General features: G+C 39.2%; 1 protein-coding gene across 1 annotated transcript; it reads left to right on the top strand.

The window, feature by feature from the left end:
* The first annotated feature begins 9,633 nt into the window (after positions 1 to 9,633).
* On the top strand, positions 9,634 to 13,595 carry LOC148033100 (proteasome subunit alpha type-7). Its single transcript, XM_087683830.1, has 3 exons — positions 9,634 to 9,951; positions 11,917 to 12,331; positions 13,284 to 13,595. Exons 1-3 carry the CDS (start codon positions 9,779 to 9,781, stop codon positions 13,443 to 13,445), a joined length of 750 nt encoding a protein of 249 aa, XP_087539956.1. The 5' UTR covers positions 9,634 to 9,778; the 3' UTR covers positions 13,446 to 13,595.
* The last annotated feature ends 323 nt before the right edge of the window (positions 13,596 to 13,918 follow it).

Below are 13,918 nucleotides of genomic sequence, written 5' to 3'. Positions count from 1 at the left end.
TGGAGATGGTGGTGGCAGTGGGGGAAAAGTAGTGGTGCTTAATATATGCCCAGGAGAAGAGGAATAAGTGGACTATGTGGAATAAAAAATGGAGGTTGCCCAAAAAAGTGCGCTTCTCACATGCACTCAAACTTTATTACATCAATAAACCTTTGAGTGGGTGAACAAAATGAGCTCAAATCAATCCAAAGAGCACCCTGAACGATCCATACATGATCCCACCATCAATACATGAGTGTATAAACATTAGTGCACTACAATAATGAAGAGTTGTCCCAAAGTGTATGGCAGCAAGTTTATCCACTATGGCAACAAAGAACTAACCTCAATCACTTAAGAAAGAGCTTAAATGGAAGCCTTCAATGCTCGAGAAGATGCCAAATAATTGGCCAATGATGGAGCAATGTTTGTGTCAAGAATCGTGTGGTGGAGGGACTTGCTTGAGCTACTGCACCAAACACACGTTGTATACACAAGAGGAAGCTCACTCATGAACACAAGAAGAGAGATGGAGGCCAAATCATTTTCTTGCTGATTTCTTCTTCTTCTTCCACACACTATACAATGTACACAAAGTATCAATAAGATACAACATACAGAAAAGTGGCCTACTAAGTCAAACAATGTATAACAAACTACACTAATCGAATGGCACTATATCTTTGCCAGCTGTAGGTAGGTGTAACAAACTAAATATAATAAGTGATAAGTTAGTGGCCATGTGAGTATCATAATGACCACCATTAATGTGCTAAGTGTAGACGTGCGGACCCATCTAGCCAGGCAGTCCATCATCAATGTCCACACGGCCATCTCAACAGTCTGGAGCTTGATTGGATTAGAGATAATTGAGAAGGAGCAACTAGGATAACAAGTGCAATTTACATTGGCTATTTTGGGGGTGCTGCAAGTTGCTATTAAGCTTAAAGCTCACTTGGCAAGGCTCAAAGCAATGTCTAGAAGGTCTTTAGCAAGCCTAGAAGGTATTGAAGAGATCAAGGAAGCAATGGGACTGATGCATGACTCAATGAGTGGCTACCAAGAAAACTATGAATGAAGCTCTCTTCATGAGTTGAAGTGAATATCAGTGAAGCTCCTCAAATGCCCACTTTGATACTAGTTGAAAGGTGGAGTAGGAGTGAGAGTGCAAGCAAAAGCAAGATCTATGGAAGTTCAAGCAAGAGAGAGAAAGATGGTATGTGGGAGCTCCAATAGTCACATTGTGTGACCTACCTTTTCTTATTCTATTGTTATAGAAAGAATAAAGTGACAATGATGGGTGGCGGCCACCTACAATGTGTAAGTGTGTGGGGACTGTGTACAAAGTAAATGTAAGTAGCTATGCACAAGTGACCTTTAACCCCCAACAAGTTGTACCCCACTAGATCTTGCCAAGGGCTTAGCTTAGATGAGGGCATCTTTTAGCAAGAGAGGTGTGATGGGTGAAAACTAATTATCGAAGCATGTTATTGAGGTATAATGGAGCCCGTCCAAGTGCATTAGCAGTTGTTGGATGCATCAACGGCCTTGGAGAGTCAACCTTGACATGCACATATGACAATAATTTTGGGTTTTACACGTAATATGTTAAATTTGGTACATAGTTTGATTATGAAATGATTCGTTGTGTCCTCATGGGTTAATTATGATTTAATTATATTGATTTGATGTTGATTTTTGGACTATTTTGAATATTCTTGGTTTTTAATGCACAAATATTCAAAAATAAAAATACTTAAAATTAAAAATATTAAAAATAAAAATAAAGTAGAAAAACATATCTAATGAGAAACATGAGTTTATTGCACAAAAACGATGGTTAAGTTGCACAAGGATAGTCTCAGTGTCAATTGTTGTGTCTGAAAATAAAAAGAAATATTAGACATCAATATTTATATGCTAAAAGGTTTCATTTTTTAATGAATTGGTATGTTTATGATGAATATGTGCTATAAGTTTGCCTAAGGTAGTATAAGACGAAGGGGTTGATACTTTAGGTATGTGAGCAATGAAGCATCATGTAGCTATTCATGCATGAAAGAAATAAAGGGCTATTTTTTGCACATGCACATTGATTTTCCATAAGCTTTACTTATGCACGGTACATACACTTCATGCATTAAAATTATCTTTCCGCATACATGGCTACATGACAATTGTATTCATCATGACTGATTGTGTGAGGAAGTCCCAAGCTATGATATGTTCGAGGTTTGAAGTGGGTGGAAGTGAGTAAGAGAGGATTATGTATCATGATTTATGAAAAAGAGATGGGACTCAATGGGAACCAACCCTAACCAATTTGAGGATACCCATAATAGAGGCCATGACACTCAGTCAGAGGTGTCTACATCTGTGTTATGTAGGGTGTTTACACCTTATATGTTTTGGGAAACTCTGGCTTGTAGACTTGGACTAGGTAGTTATTATGGATTGGACTACAAATGCAATACTTTAGATAGTACGAGTTTCTTTAGTGAGTCTTATAGTTGCTCATGGCCACCATTGGGAGGTTGGGTTTAGGGTCCAACAGTATGCTTGAGTGTGATAGAGCTGCTCTTGGGCCCATTTTAGGTCCCAATAGGTGTTGCATTTTCCAGGAGTCCACTAGGATTCCTAGTACAACCTAAACTTGATTCTTGTGTGTGTGCCTTTTTGCTTAGAAGTAGAGAGAGAGTTGCTTAGGCACGAGTTAGAGAGAAAACTAGAGACCTCTCATATTCAATGTGAGAGCAGTGTAAAGAATGATTAAGGAGATGTGTAGATATATTTTGCAACTATTTCTTTGATCGTGGTAGTCCTATTTCACTTAAAGTTAGGGGTCTTATAACCCCTCGTGTTAAGAAAAAGTTCCAGTGCACATAAGAGTGGGACTTACCCCTCTTGCAAGTAGCTGGATATATTAGATCTCCTAGGCCCTATCATAATGATGGTTTGACTCCACCTATTGGCCTTTCTATTCCTATTCAAGTTAGCATATCAAGTATGGCACAAATGCCATCATTTATACCTACATAAGCAATCCAAAATTCCAACAGGGATGCTAGCTCTACATACTTTAGAATATTTGCCACCAAGCCCATCACTTGATGTTTTCCGTATGACACTTAAAGGGAATGCAATGCAGTGGTACTATCACCTTGCGGCTAATTCCATTGCCACTATGTAAGAGTTTTATGTCTCATTTCATAGGGAATTATTGCCCAAAAAAAGTGGATAATATTGGCTATGTGTGCTGAAGGAGACTTACCAAAAGTTTAATGAGAGTGTAAATGCATATGCTCAAAGGCTATGCGAATTTTTTTGATGCTTAGATACAACTATTCCACTACCCCATACTACCAAATTGTAGGTTTTTATTGAGAGGATTCGACTTTATAATCCAACTTCACTTGAGTAATACCATGCTTAACAATTAAGATGTAGCAATAACTGCACAGAGGGGGTAGAGTCTAGAATCCGACCTACTTATGCAACAAGAGAGAAATCCCTCTTTGTCCATGAAGTGGTGCCAAATGCAATGTTAACCTTATAATCCATAACCTACACTGCCTAATAGCTCTATGGGTCAAATTCAAGGGCCGTTAAATCAAGGGTTGCCATAATTACTTGCCCCTAGAATGCCCAATGTTGTTTATTTGATGCCTATGACATCCATGAGTAGTAAACATGCTCTCACCATGAACAAAGGGGCCGCATGGTCACCAACCCCTTTACAAATAATGAAATCTAGTGGGGGGGGGGGGGGGGGGGTAGCTATCGAGGCTACTAATTATGAGTCTTCTACATCTAATAGTGTAGAAGGAGTGAAGGACATGATGAAGCATTACACTTACATGATCACGGAGAAATACTGTTAGGTCGCAGTGGACATAAATTTTCTTAAGCATTAGCAAAATTTGATAGAAACTAGAAATCCCGAGGAAGTAAGCCCATCAAGTTTAGTTGTAAGTGGTGTGGCAGTTAGCATCTTCCATGCAATTCTCCACATGTAAAATGTGATATATATGGAAATTCGAGGTATATGGCTAACACATATCGGAGTAGAATAAGGCTCACTCCAATAGGGTAGTCAACAAGTTGGGCTAGTTAATCATCATGCAAATGATGGAAACACTCAAGGAGAGGGGCCCAAGAAAATTTTGCAAAGGGGGAGAGCTACCCTTGAGGAGATGGCCTAGTGGGTTTAGTTTGGTTGAGATGCTTTTGATCAGTGTGAGAATGCCACTTCTAACAATGTTAGAGAAGTTAGTTAGGATCAAAAAGTGAAAGACAATCAAAAGGTCAACCCTAGTATGAGTAAACCTAACCCTAAATCTTGCATTGATAAGAAATTATGGATGCAAATACTAGACAAACAAAGAGAGAATGGTTTGGAAAGAAAAGAAGGTGATAGGTAACTTCCAAGAGTTTGATTAGCAAATGCTTTATGTGAAGTTAAGTAGGATGTCAATTTGATACAATTAATTTAGTTTCACTGAACATTCATAAGGAATTCAAGAAGATCCTATGAACGAGTTACATTGTGGAGCCTATAGGGGCCAATCATGTGAGCACTATATGGTAGAAACATGCTGAGAAATACTATCCTAGAGTTCACGCTTACATGGATGGCATCTTGAGCAAAAGTGTAGTGGTCGATCCACAAGTCCTTTTGTAAATATTATGAGCATGGACTTGTTGAAGAGGCTCCACCCAGAAAAATGTCACTGCCATCTTGAAGGTGGTTGATGATATTCTAAGATAACCAGAAGAAATGGTATCTTAAGTGCATGTGATGGTAGCTCATATTGAGTACATTCTTGACTTTCGTTTGCTCGATTTTCTAGGAGGGCAAGCTATCAGCTTTTGCCAACGGTGGAACTTACATTCAATTTGCTTAGTTGATATCCCAACCAGTGTTGCTAATCTTTGGGCGTGGTTAAAAAATGACAATTTTGGATGCTTACCCTAAGCACCCATTGAACAAAAGGGCTTTCTCTTCCACTATAGAATGGGAGGCACTTGATGGGACCTCTTCAACTGGAACCTCTACTTCTATGTACCAAGGAGGAAGTTTATCAAGTGTGTTTGAATAGACCAATTGGAGAAAAAGATTGGATTTGTGATGCTAATGTGGTAGGTTTGGATCTTGCAACTCCCAATGATGCTAATGTGGTAGGGTTGGATCTTGCGACTCCCAATGATGCCCGCCAATTAAAGTCAACACTATGTTATCCAAAGATGAGTGGACTATGTGGAACTCCTATAAGAGTTTAGGGATGTATTTGCATGGAGTTATGACATATTAAAGAGGATTCATCATTCCCCCTATTGTTGTTGTGCGTACAATCCTGTTAAAGAAAGAAAGAAAACCAATGAGGTACAAGGTTAGATGAAGGCATTTTGAGCTTAGAGAGCCTCCTTTTGAGGAGTTGATGCATCTACAAAAGGCTAGATTGATCTTCCCCATGGAACATACTGAATGGTGCTCACCAATATGATTAAGAAAAAGAAGAATAACCAAATTTGCTTGTGTGTGGATATTAAGGAGCTAAATAAGAAAATGGTCAAGGTCTATATCTCTTGCCCTCTTTTGATCAAATTTTAGATCAATTAGCATAGCAAGAGATATATTCATTCATGGAGTGTTTTGTGGGCTACAATCAGATGACCATAGTTGAAGAGCACAAGCTAAAGTTCGTTACAAATTTTGGTACTTTTGTGTACCATGTTGTGACCTTTAATTTGTGTAATGATTTTTGGATCATGGCTATCTATATTGTTGATTTGGAGATGGGTGAACTTCAGGCAAGCCCAAAGTATTGTCTCACACTTGAGGGCCCAAAAGGGTGAATAGGCTATGGTACAAATATTATATAGGTGCACGTGCTTATATAGTCTAATGCTTAGTTAGAAGACAAATCCAAGGATGCTTGTGCTAATCATGGTGAACTTGGTGAAGATGGGAAGAAGTAGCATGGTTGAGGGAAAAGGAAATTGTTGATGAAGATGTGGGAGAGACACCATTGGGGAGATGGATAGAAGATGGAGTCCAATCCAGAAAGCTCTTAGAGCACATGGTTCTCCATAGGATAAAAAATAGCTAGGTGGTAGTTCATGGAATTGCCATCCTTCAACCAAAGTATATTTTCTAGCTTGCTTTAAGGTTATGTGCTGGCACTAGGACGAATGAAGCAAAAATGAAAAATGTGCAAGTGACTCGGGGAGACAAGTTAAGACGAGTTGAGACTTCCTAGGTATATCCCGACCTTGATGTGCCTTAGGTAAATCTGGAGGAAAATGGGAAAAGGGCTAGGGTGTTAGAGAAGGAGCTAGTTGACCAAGGTCATTGGATGCATCTAACTTGAGGATTGTTAGGTGTGATGCAGTGCTTGTGTGTGCATACTTCTTTTTCTTTCCTTTGTTTCCTCTATCTTTTTGTTGCCTCCTTTTTTTTCTCTTTTTGTATCTCTCTTTTTTCCTATTTTCTTGTCTTTTCTTTTCACTACCCTTTTTCCTTATTGTGAATAATGACATTTCCATACAACTAGGCATCCCGATAGGGAGATCATTTATAAATATATGTATGTATCATGTGGGTTCAACATAAGGGATTTTAAAATTACAATTTTTACTCATTTTTTACATATAGAAGGGTCCTATATAAAGGGGTTACTTACATATTGAATAGAAAAGGGTTATATTTTATTAAGGAAAAATTCACAGATAAAGATAATTATAAATAGGCCTTGAATGCACGTGATATAGAGGATATACAAATAGTGAATTCCGTTATGTATCCATGGGTAGTTTTATATATGCCGTGATGACCACTTGCCTTGACATAGCTTGTAGTGAGAGTTATGACACATTATATGGCTATACCTGATCGATGACATTCAAACACCATGAAGGGTATCATGATGTACCTGAAAGGCATTGCAGATATGTACATTTGCTATGGTGGCTAGGATACAAGAGTCGTGGGTTACACTGACTCCGATTATGCAGCAGGACATGCATATAGTAGGAATTCCACCTTTGGATATGTCTTCACTTTTATTGGAGGTACTATTTCTTGGATGACCACGATGTAGAAATGCATGGCCTTGTCTACTATTGAGGCCAAGTATATTTCAACCATTGAGGCTTGCATGGAGGTCCTATGGCTAGGCCATCAGACCTTGGTAGTAATGTTACTCCTACACTATATTCGAATTCTATGAGTGATGTTTAGTTGGCTAAGAATTTGGTCTTCCATGTAAAGACAAAGCACATTGAGGTGCAATATCACTTCATCATGGAGGTGATTGAGGACAAGTCTGTTGAGCTTGTTAAGATCTCGATTGACAAGGATCCTATAGATATGCTCACTAAAAGTCTCTTAGCGGAACATTTTGCCTTCCTTAAGAAGATGATGGGCATAGGATGAGATGACATCTATTCCTCATCCTATTGTACTTTATATACATTTGTACTTTGTCACTTTTTTTTTCTTATTATCTCCTCACTCAAGGCACATTCACCTTTAAGTAGGAGGTTGTTGGGGGTAAAGGCACCTGTGCTTATGCTGGTCTATATTTACTATATACAATGTGATCGCACACTTGTACATTGTAGGTGGCAGGCGCCCATCACTGTCACTCCATTATTTATTGTTTAGTGACTATTGAATAAGAGAAGGTTGGTCACATATTGTGACTGATAGAGTTCCCACATATTCTCTCTCTCTCTCCATCCATTATAGCTTGCATCTCTCTTGCTTCAACGTGCTCAAGCTCCATCGTTTAACTACCATAAATAGCTGCGATAGCTTTGCCTCTACCAATGATTGTAGAGAGGGGTTGCTTGAATGCCTTAGAGATAGTCTGCTCATCAACAAACCTATTATCCTCTTCATTCTCAATCTAGATAACTACTTTCTTTTATCTTTTACTATTCAAGATTGTAATGTCTACATTACTCAGTTCACCTTAAACAATGCACATACGCTTCATTAAATAGATGTGTGCTTAGAAAAATTATTATAAAAAGTTGTCACGTTCATACACCTACGCTTCATTAAATAGACGTGTGCTTAGAAAAATTAAATCATAACACTTAAATATGATAAAGGCCACACATTTTAAACTAGTGCTAACCATGTTTTAATAACAATGATAATTGTTATTGTTAATGAGGTATTATATTCCAATTTATTAGTGGAAGTACTTGAGAAACCCTCCTAAGATAAGCTTATTTGAATTATACTTGTAGTATAAAACAATAACAAGAACTAGCCTGGTGGATAGTTACTTGGCAGTTAATCACACTTGAGTAACGATGCTACTAGGATGGGTGACCTCCCGGAAAGTTTCCCCTACAAATGAGCAGTGGCTCTTGTGTGTAGTCAAGGGTGCTAAGAAAGTCTTTGTTGCTTGTTGCCAAGTATGCCAGTATCTATGCCTTGGCGACTACCTTGGTCATGAGCCTTGGAACGTATAACAATGTGGTGTGCATATCCTTGCCTTGTCGTTACACATGCAGGGTCTCTTTTTTAAAGAATTCGTAAAAGCTTTTCATTTTTCGAAGACAAAAAGAGACCGTGTTCTAAAAAAGGAGCCCCCTCCTAGATATCATTGAGTATGTAAACTAAAATGCTAAATGTGAATTCCCCCTCTTCCCTCCCCAAGTACTATATAAACAAGGGTAGGGGCATCTCAAAAGCATACTCCGGATATTTATACATTATAATTATGATATACAATTAAATATGTTAATCCAATGTTGTATCTGATGGTTTTCCAGGGGAGATAATGTGGGATTGCATGACTCAACCCACTTATTCATAATGTCATACATTACCTCCTTATTATCAAGAAAGGTTGATTTAACTTTAAGGGGGGGAGGGGTGGGGGCATGCATACATTTGTCTAGTAGAACCACTTGAAAGGTTGCAAGGAGTGACCAAGGATACAAAGAAATCACATTAGTGAGAAACTTCATATTGGCACCAATAACTAACCACCATAAGCTCTGAGAGGTATACATCCTATCCAAGAGTGCACCCCTCCATAAAGTGCATTTTCATCTGTGTGCCATGTGTACTGCAAAGCACTAGAATCATTGTTCATTAAATCAACTTGTAAAGTTGATGCTTAAGTACAAGAGTATCCCAACTTCATTTCTCTTCTAAGATCGTACTCCCTAGCCCATGAAATCTATCTCCTTCTAGAAAGAGTCATCTTTCAATCCTTTAAAAGTAGGGAGAGTTTATCATTAATCTTACACCTCTTGGTGTATCATAGGTCCACACATGCAGAAGTAGCATTTAGCGTATACCCAGCCCAAATGGTATTTTGTTGATTATCATGGAAATGTGTTGGATGTGAGAGGTATGCTACCTAGATGGATAAGAGATTGAGTCATTTCAAAATTTTGACGAGTCATCACCTTTCAGCGGGCAACCCTTAGAGTGATGTCACACACTACTTTGCTATACTTTTCGCATGTGTGGCAACTTGCAAGTAAAGTGAGTTTGCACATGGCACCTTGTTTAAGCCTCATATTTCCTATGAAAGAGGTTTAACTTTACTTATTACACATTGGGGAAGTCTAGTCATGACCTGTGTGCTTAGATGGAAAGACTACTTGGAGAGGAAGCTTGAGCCCTTGCACTTAAGCATTAACTTGACCTTTGGGCATTTGCGATCCTTTTCCTTCCCTTGGAGAAGACGCTTGAGCTTGAAGTGAAGGAGCAGGAAGAGAAGAAGAAGAAAGGGTGGAGGAAGAAAGAGCGAGATAGAGTGCGAGAGGTATGGCACGTTACGACCGAGCGATCACTGTCTTCTCCCCAGACGGGCATCTGTTCCAGGTGGAGTACGCGCTCGAGGCCGTTCGTAAGGGCAACGCTGCTGTTGGTGTCCGCGGGACCGACACGATCGTCCTCGGCGTGGAGAAGAAATCCACTGCCAAGCTCCAAGACACAAGGTACCTTGCCACAGCTGAACTTTTCCTGCAACTCTAGCTCATGATCTCCCTTATATTGGTATGTTTAGATGTAGAATAACGGCGAATGGGAACATACAATGACCGAAGGAACTAGCTCCTGTGTTTTTTGCACTTTCGCAAGTTTGCAGCTCTAAGCTTCCCACGATTCTTGCAAACCTATAATGACAGGCGTCCACGGTTTTAGGTCTTTAAGGGACTGTGGATCTGCATTGTACTTGTTCCTTTCAAGTTTCAACTCTGTCAGCATTCTGAAAACCCCGAATTAGCTGTTTCTCAACCTTATAGTGTATATATGCCATCTACAAGACCTATCATTTTGTATGTTTGGCAGTGCGCATGTCCCATGCATCTTGTGAGGTGAGAGTCCTCTACTCTGCAAAATCTCATATCAGAATGTTAGATGGCTAATCATATTTGTTGTGCATCTACCCATTGTCTTGTTTGATATTCAATGAAGGTTACTTGAAGGCCCAATTTTAATTGAAGGTCCGTGAGTTTCGTGGTATGGAGGGCCAAGGCCAAATGTCTGCTTAGATTCTGTTCGATATTGACATGAGTTTGAAGCCATAATTTGTGGTATGGGGGGCCAAGGTCAGACGGTCAGACGTCTGCTTAGATTCTGTTCGATATTGACATGAGTTTGAAGCCATTATTTGTTTACGAATATCATGGTTCCCATTTCCATGGTTTATGTGTTGAGGATGTAAAACATGAAACGGTGGAAGTAATATCTGGGAAATCCATAATTATTTCATTCTATTGTATGGCTTGATCATGCCATAAAGGCAGGGTGTGGCCTAAAAAGTTCCTTCAATCAGATGGGTGTTTTACATTTGCATCTCTGGGTCCCACATGAACTGTGCAATTGTATTTGGCTGGTAGAGCAATTGATATCATTGTGCTTTTCTGTCCACATATACCATGGTGTGCAGGATTGAGCTCCCAACACAAATATTTGTTGCATATTCTTGCACATATCCTTACTGTTTGGATTGGTGCGTAACATTTGGATAAATGTTGTTTAGAGGTGCTAGTGGCATCAAAGAGAAGCTATGAAAGATTTATTGCATAATATCAATGTTCATGGATCCTTTGCTGTTTAGAGGACCGAGGTGCTAGTGGCTTTAAAGAGAGTTGCCTAGTTATTTGCATGACGTCACTGATCCTGGATATAAGCTGAGCTTACAGGGCATTTCCTGATCCAAAGTCAAAGTGGATGTTAGTGTTCCAGTCTTCTGTTTTGGGCATGGATGTAGAAGCTACAGCTTATGTCTGCCCATCATGCTCATGTACCTATGACTTGTCCTGCTTTTGATAGACAAATAGGGAACTATATTTGAAACCGATTGAGTTTCGGTTACAGTAAATTCTTCTTTTGTTTATAGGCTAAGGGTGGGTTTAGGGAATAAGATACAGGTACGTCCTTTTCCATCACATCCATTTACTGGAGTAGACCTACACATAGTTAGTTTCTCACCAAGTGCTTGTGTCCCTCTAATATGCAAAGGTCTTATTGGGTTGTCTAAACAGCTCCACATGGAACATTCCTTAATCTTTTCAAACAGTCTGGGGAATCGAATACCATGATATTATTTTTTGTGTGAAAACATGCTTGGGAGTCAAACAGAGCAAGTTTTATGGTGTTCATCCACTGTTTTAAGAACATGCACTCCTAGGAGTTGAAGAAGGGGGAAGGCAAAGACAGTGCGTTATATTGAATTAGTTATTTTGAGCAAACGAAGAAGAAAACTGTTTGCATATTGAGAACATACATGATGTACACAACCATATAACATACACAATATGCATAATTTATAATGAATTGTGTTTTTTCAATTGGTGATCTATACATTGTTGTTCATAAAATTTCCTTCAATTTATGGTTTTGGTATCTCTAGTCCAACATGTGTATTGGGTTAAGATATATGTGATTTATGATTGCAGGACTGTTCGAAAAATTTTGAAACTTGATGAGCACATTGCTCTGGCATTTGCTGGCCTTACAGCAGATGCTCGAGTCTTGGTAAATAGGGCACGGGTTGAATGTCAGAGTCATAGACTTACTGTTGAGGATCCTGTAACTGTTGAATACATCACTCGTTATATTGCTGGTCTACAGCAAAAGTACACACAAAGTGGAGGAGTGAGACCATTTGGCATCTCTACATTGATTGTAGGATTCGATCCATACACAGGAGCACCAGCTCTGTATCAAACAGACCCGTCTGGAATATTTTCAGCGTGGAAAGCCAATGCGACCGGACGGAATTCAAACTCTATCCGTGAATTTCTAGAAAAGAACTATACAGAAACATCTGGGATGGAGACTGTGAAGCTTGCAATACGAGCTTTACTAGAAGTAAGTGTTGTAAGCATTAATCTTGTGTAGGACATGTGTTAAAGCAATAATACTGGCTGAAATAACTATGCACATTTTACCATAATCAGCCCACTGATGGAAATAACAATGCCTGTTCCATTATAATCATGTAAAAGGGCAATACTGGCCGAATTAACAATGCATGTTCCATGTTATTTTCAAGGGAACATCCTTGTGTAGAAGCAAATCAAGTGACATGGAGTGGTTTTGGTGGGTAGTTTCTTGAGAGCACTTTATAGATCAAAAGTGAGCACAAAATTGTTAGGACATCTGAACATATCATCATGTTTTATACAAGGGAAGGGTGCAGTATCCGGGGTAGATTGGAAAAATTGGACATCACTTGGGCAAACACGTTCTTGGAGAAGATTGGAAGGGTGGATTATTAGAGGAGGCCCGACATATTATTGTGAAGGAGCTCACAAGAGTGCACAGACCTGAGAAGAGTCAAATGGGAGCAAACAAAACCAACAAATGGCCTGCAAGGACAGGTTTGCTTGCAGTAGATGCCCAGTGTGAAGGCCACTTATGAAAATTGGTTGAAAGCTAGGACCCATTTTTGCAGCATTCTGCCTATTAATTCTGCTCATGTTACAATTAAACTGACACGAGCAGACAGTAGGTATCTTACATACAGTCGTGGAAATCTCAGCTGTAAACCTCCAATGTGTAAACTATCTTCTGTGGACAATCCCAGCTGTAAACCTCCTGGCATGGTAGTGTTGATGTCTAAAGATTGTGTTCCTCGATCTGTTCAATTGCCAGTTACTTTAGAGAGTGATTTTTGACTCGGCAAAGTGTACTTACTGTGCTTATGAAAGGTTAGCCAAGACTGTGTGCATGTGTGAGAAACATTGTGATGTAAAATTTGTTATGTTATATCATAACAAGATACCCTTGTTTTGATTCTGGTGCTGGTGGGTGGTTGTAGGTGGTTGAAAGTGGTGGCAAGAATATAGAAGTTGCTATTATGACAAGAGACGAAGGTTTGCGGTTGCTGGAGGAGTCTGAGGTCGAAGAGATTGTGGCAGGTATTGAAGCAGAGAAGGCAGCAGCTGAGGCTGCCAAAAAAGGACCACCAAGAGAAAGCTAGACTAAAAATGGGATGATATTTGATAATCTCAAATCATAAATTCAATCCTGATTACACTTTGTTTTTTGCTTTTGGACAATTTGTAATAGTCTTTTTACAAATGTTGGGAGGCTTTAAAGTAAGCTGGTTAAGCAAAGTGTGTTTCACTCAGTGTGTTTTGTGCAATCAATGAGATTGGAACATCATAAAAAGTGCTCACAACTATGCAGTTTGTGCTTGTTAAGACATAGCTGCTGACGGATATGAAGTGTACTGTGCATGAGAGAAGCTGCTATCATGCCTATGATCAATGATCACTCTTGGACTGACGACATTTGTGTTTCTTAAGATTGCTTTGAAGTAGTGGCCTTTTCCCTTTGTTAGCTGTGGTCCCATGAAATGGTGTTATATGCCTGATAATACTATGGGCAGAAGTTGGGCTTTTACTCAATCGGCTATTCTGTCAGCCTATAAACTCTCTTTGCCTCATTAAT

The sequence above is a fragment of the Lygodium microphyllum genome, chromosome 8, assembly GCF_053477565.2.
Source record: "Lygodium microphyllum isolate KBCC chromosome 8, Lygodium_microphyllum_v1.1.10, whole genome shotgun sequence".
NCBI lineage: Eukaryota > Viridiplantae > Streptophyta > Polypodiopsida > Schizaeales > Lygodiaceae > Lygodium > Lygodium microphyllum.
Note: the sequence above shows the minus strand (reverse complement) of the source record. Positions and strands in the feature narration are given on the sequence as shown.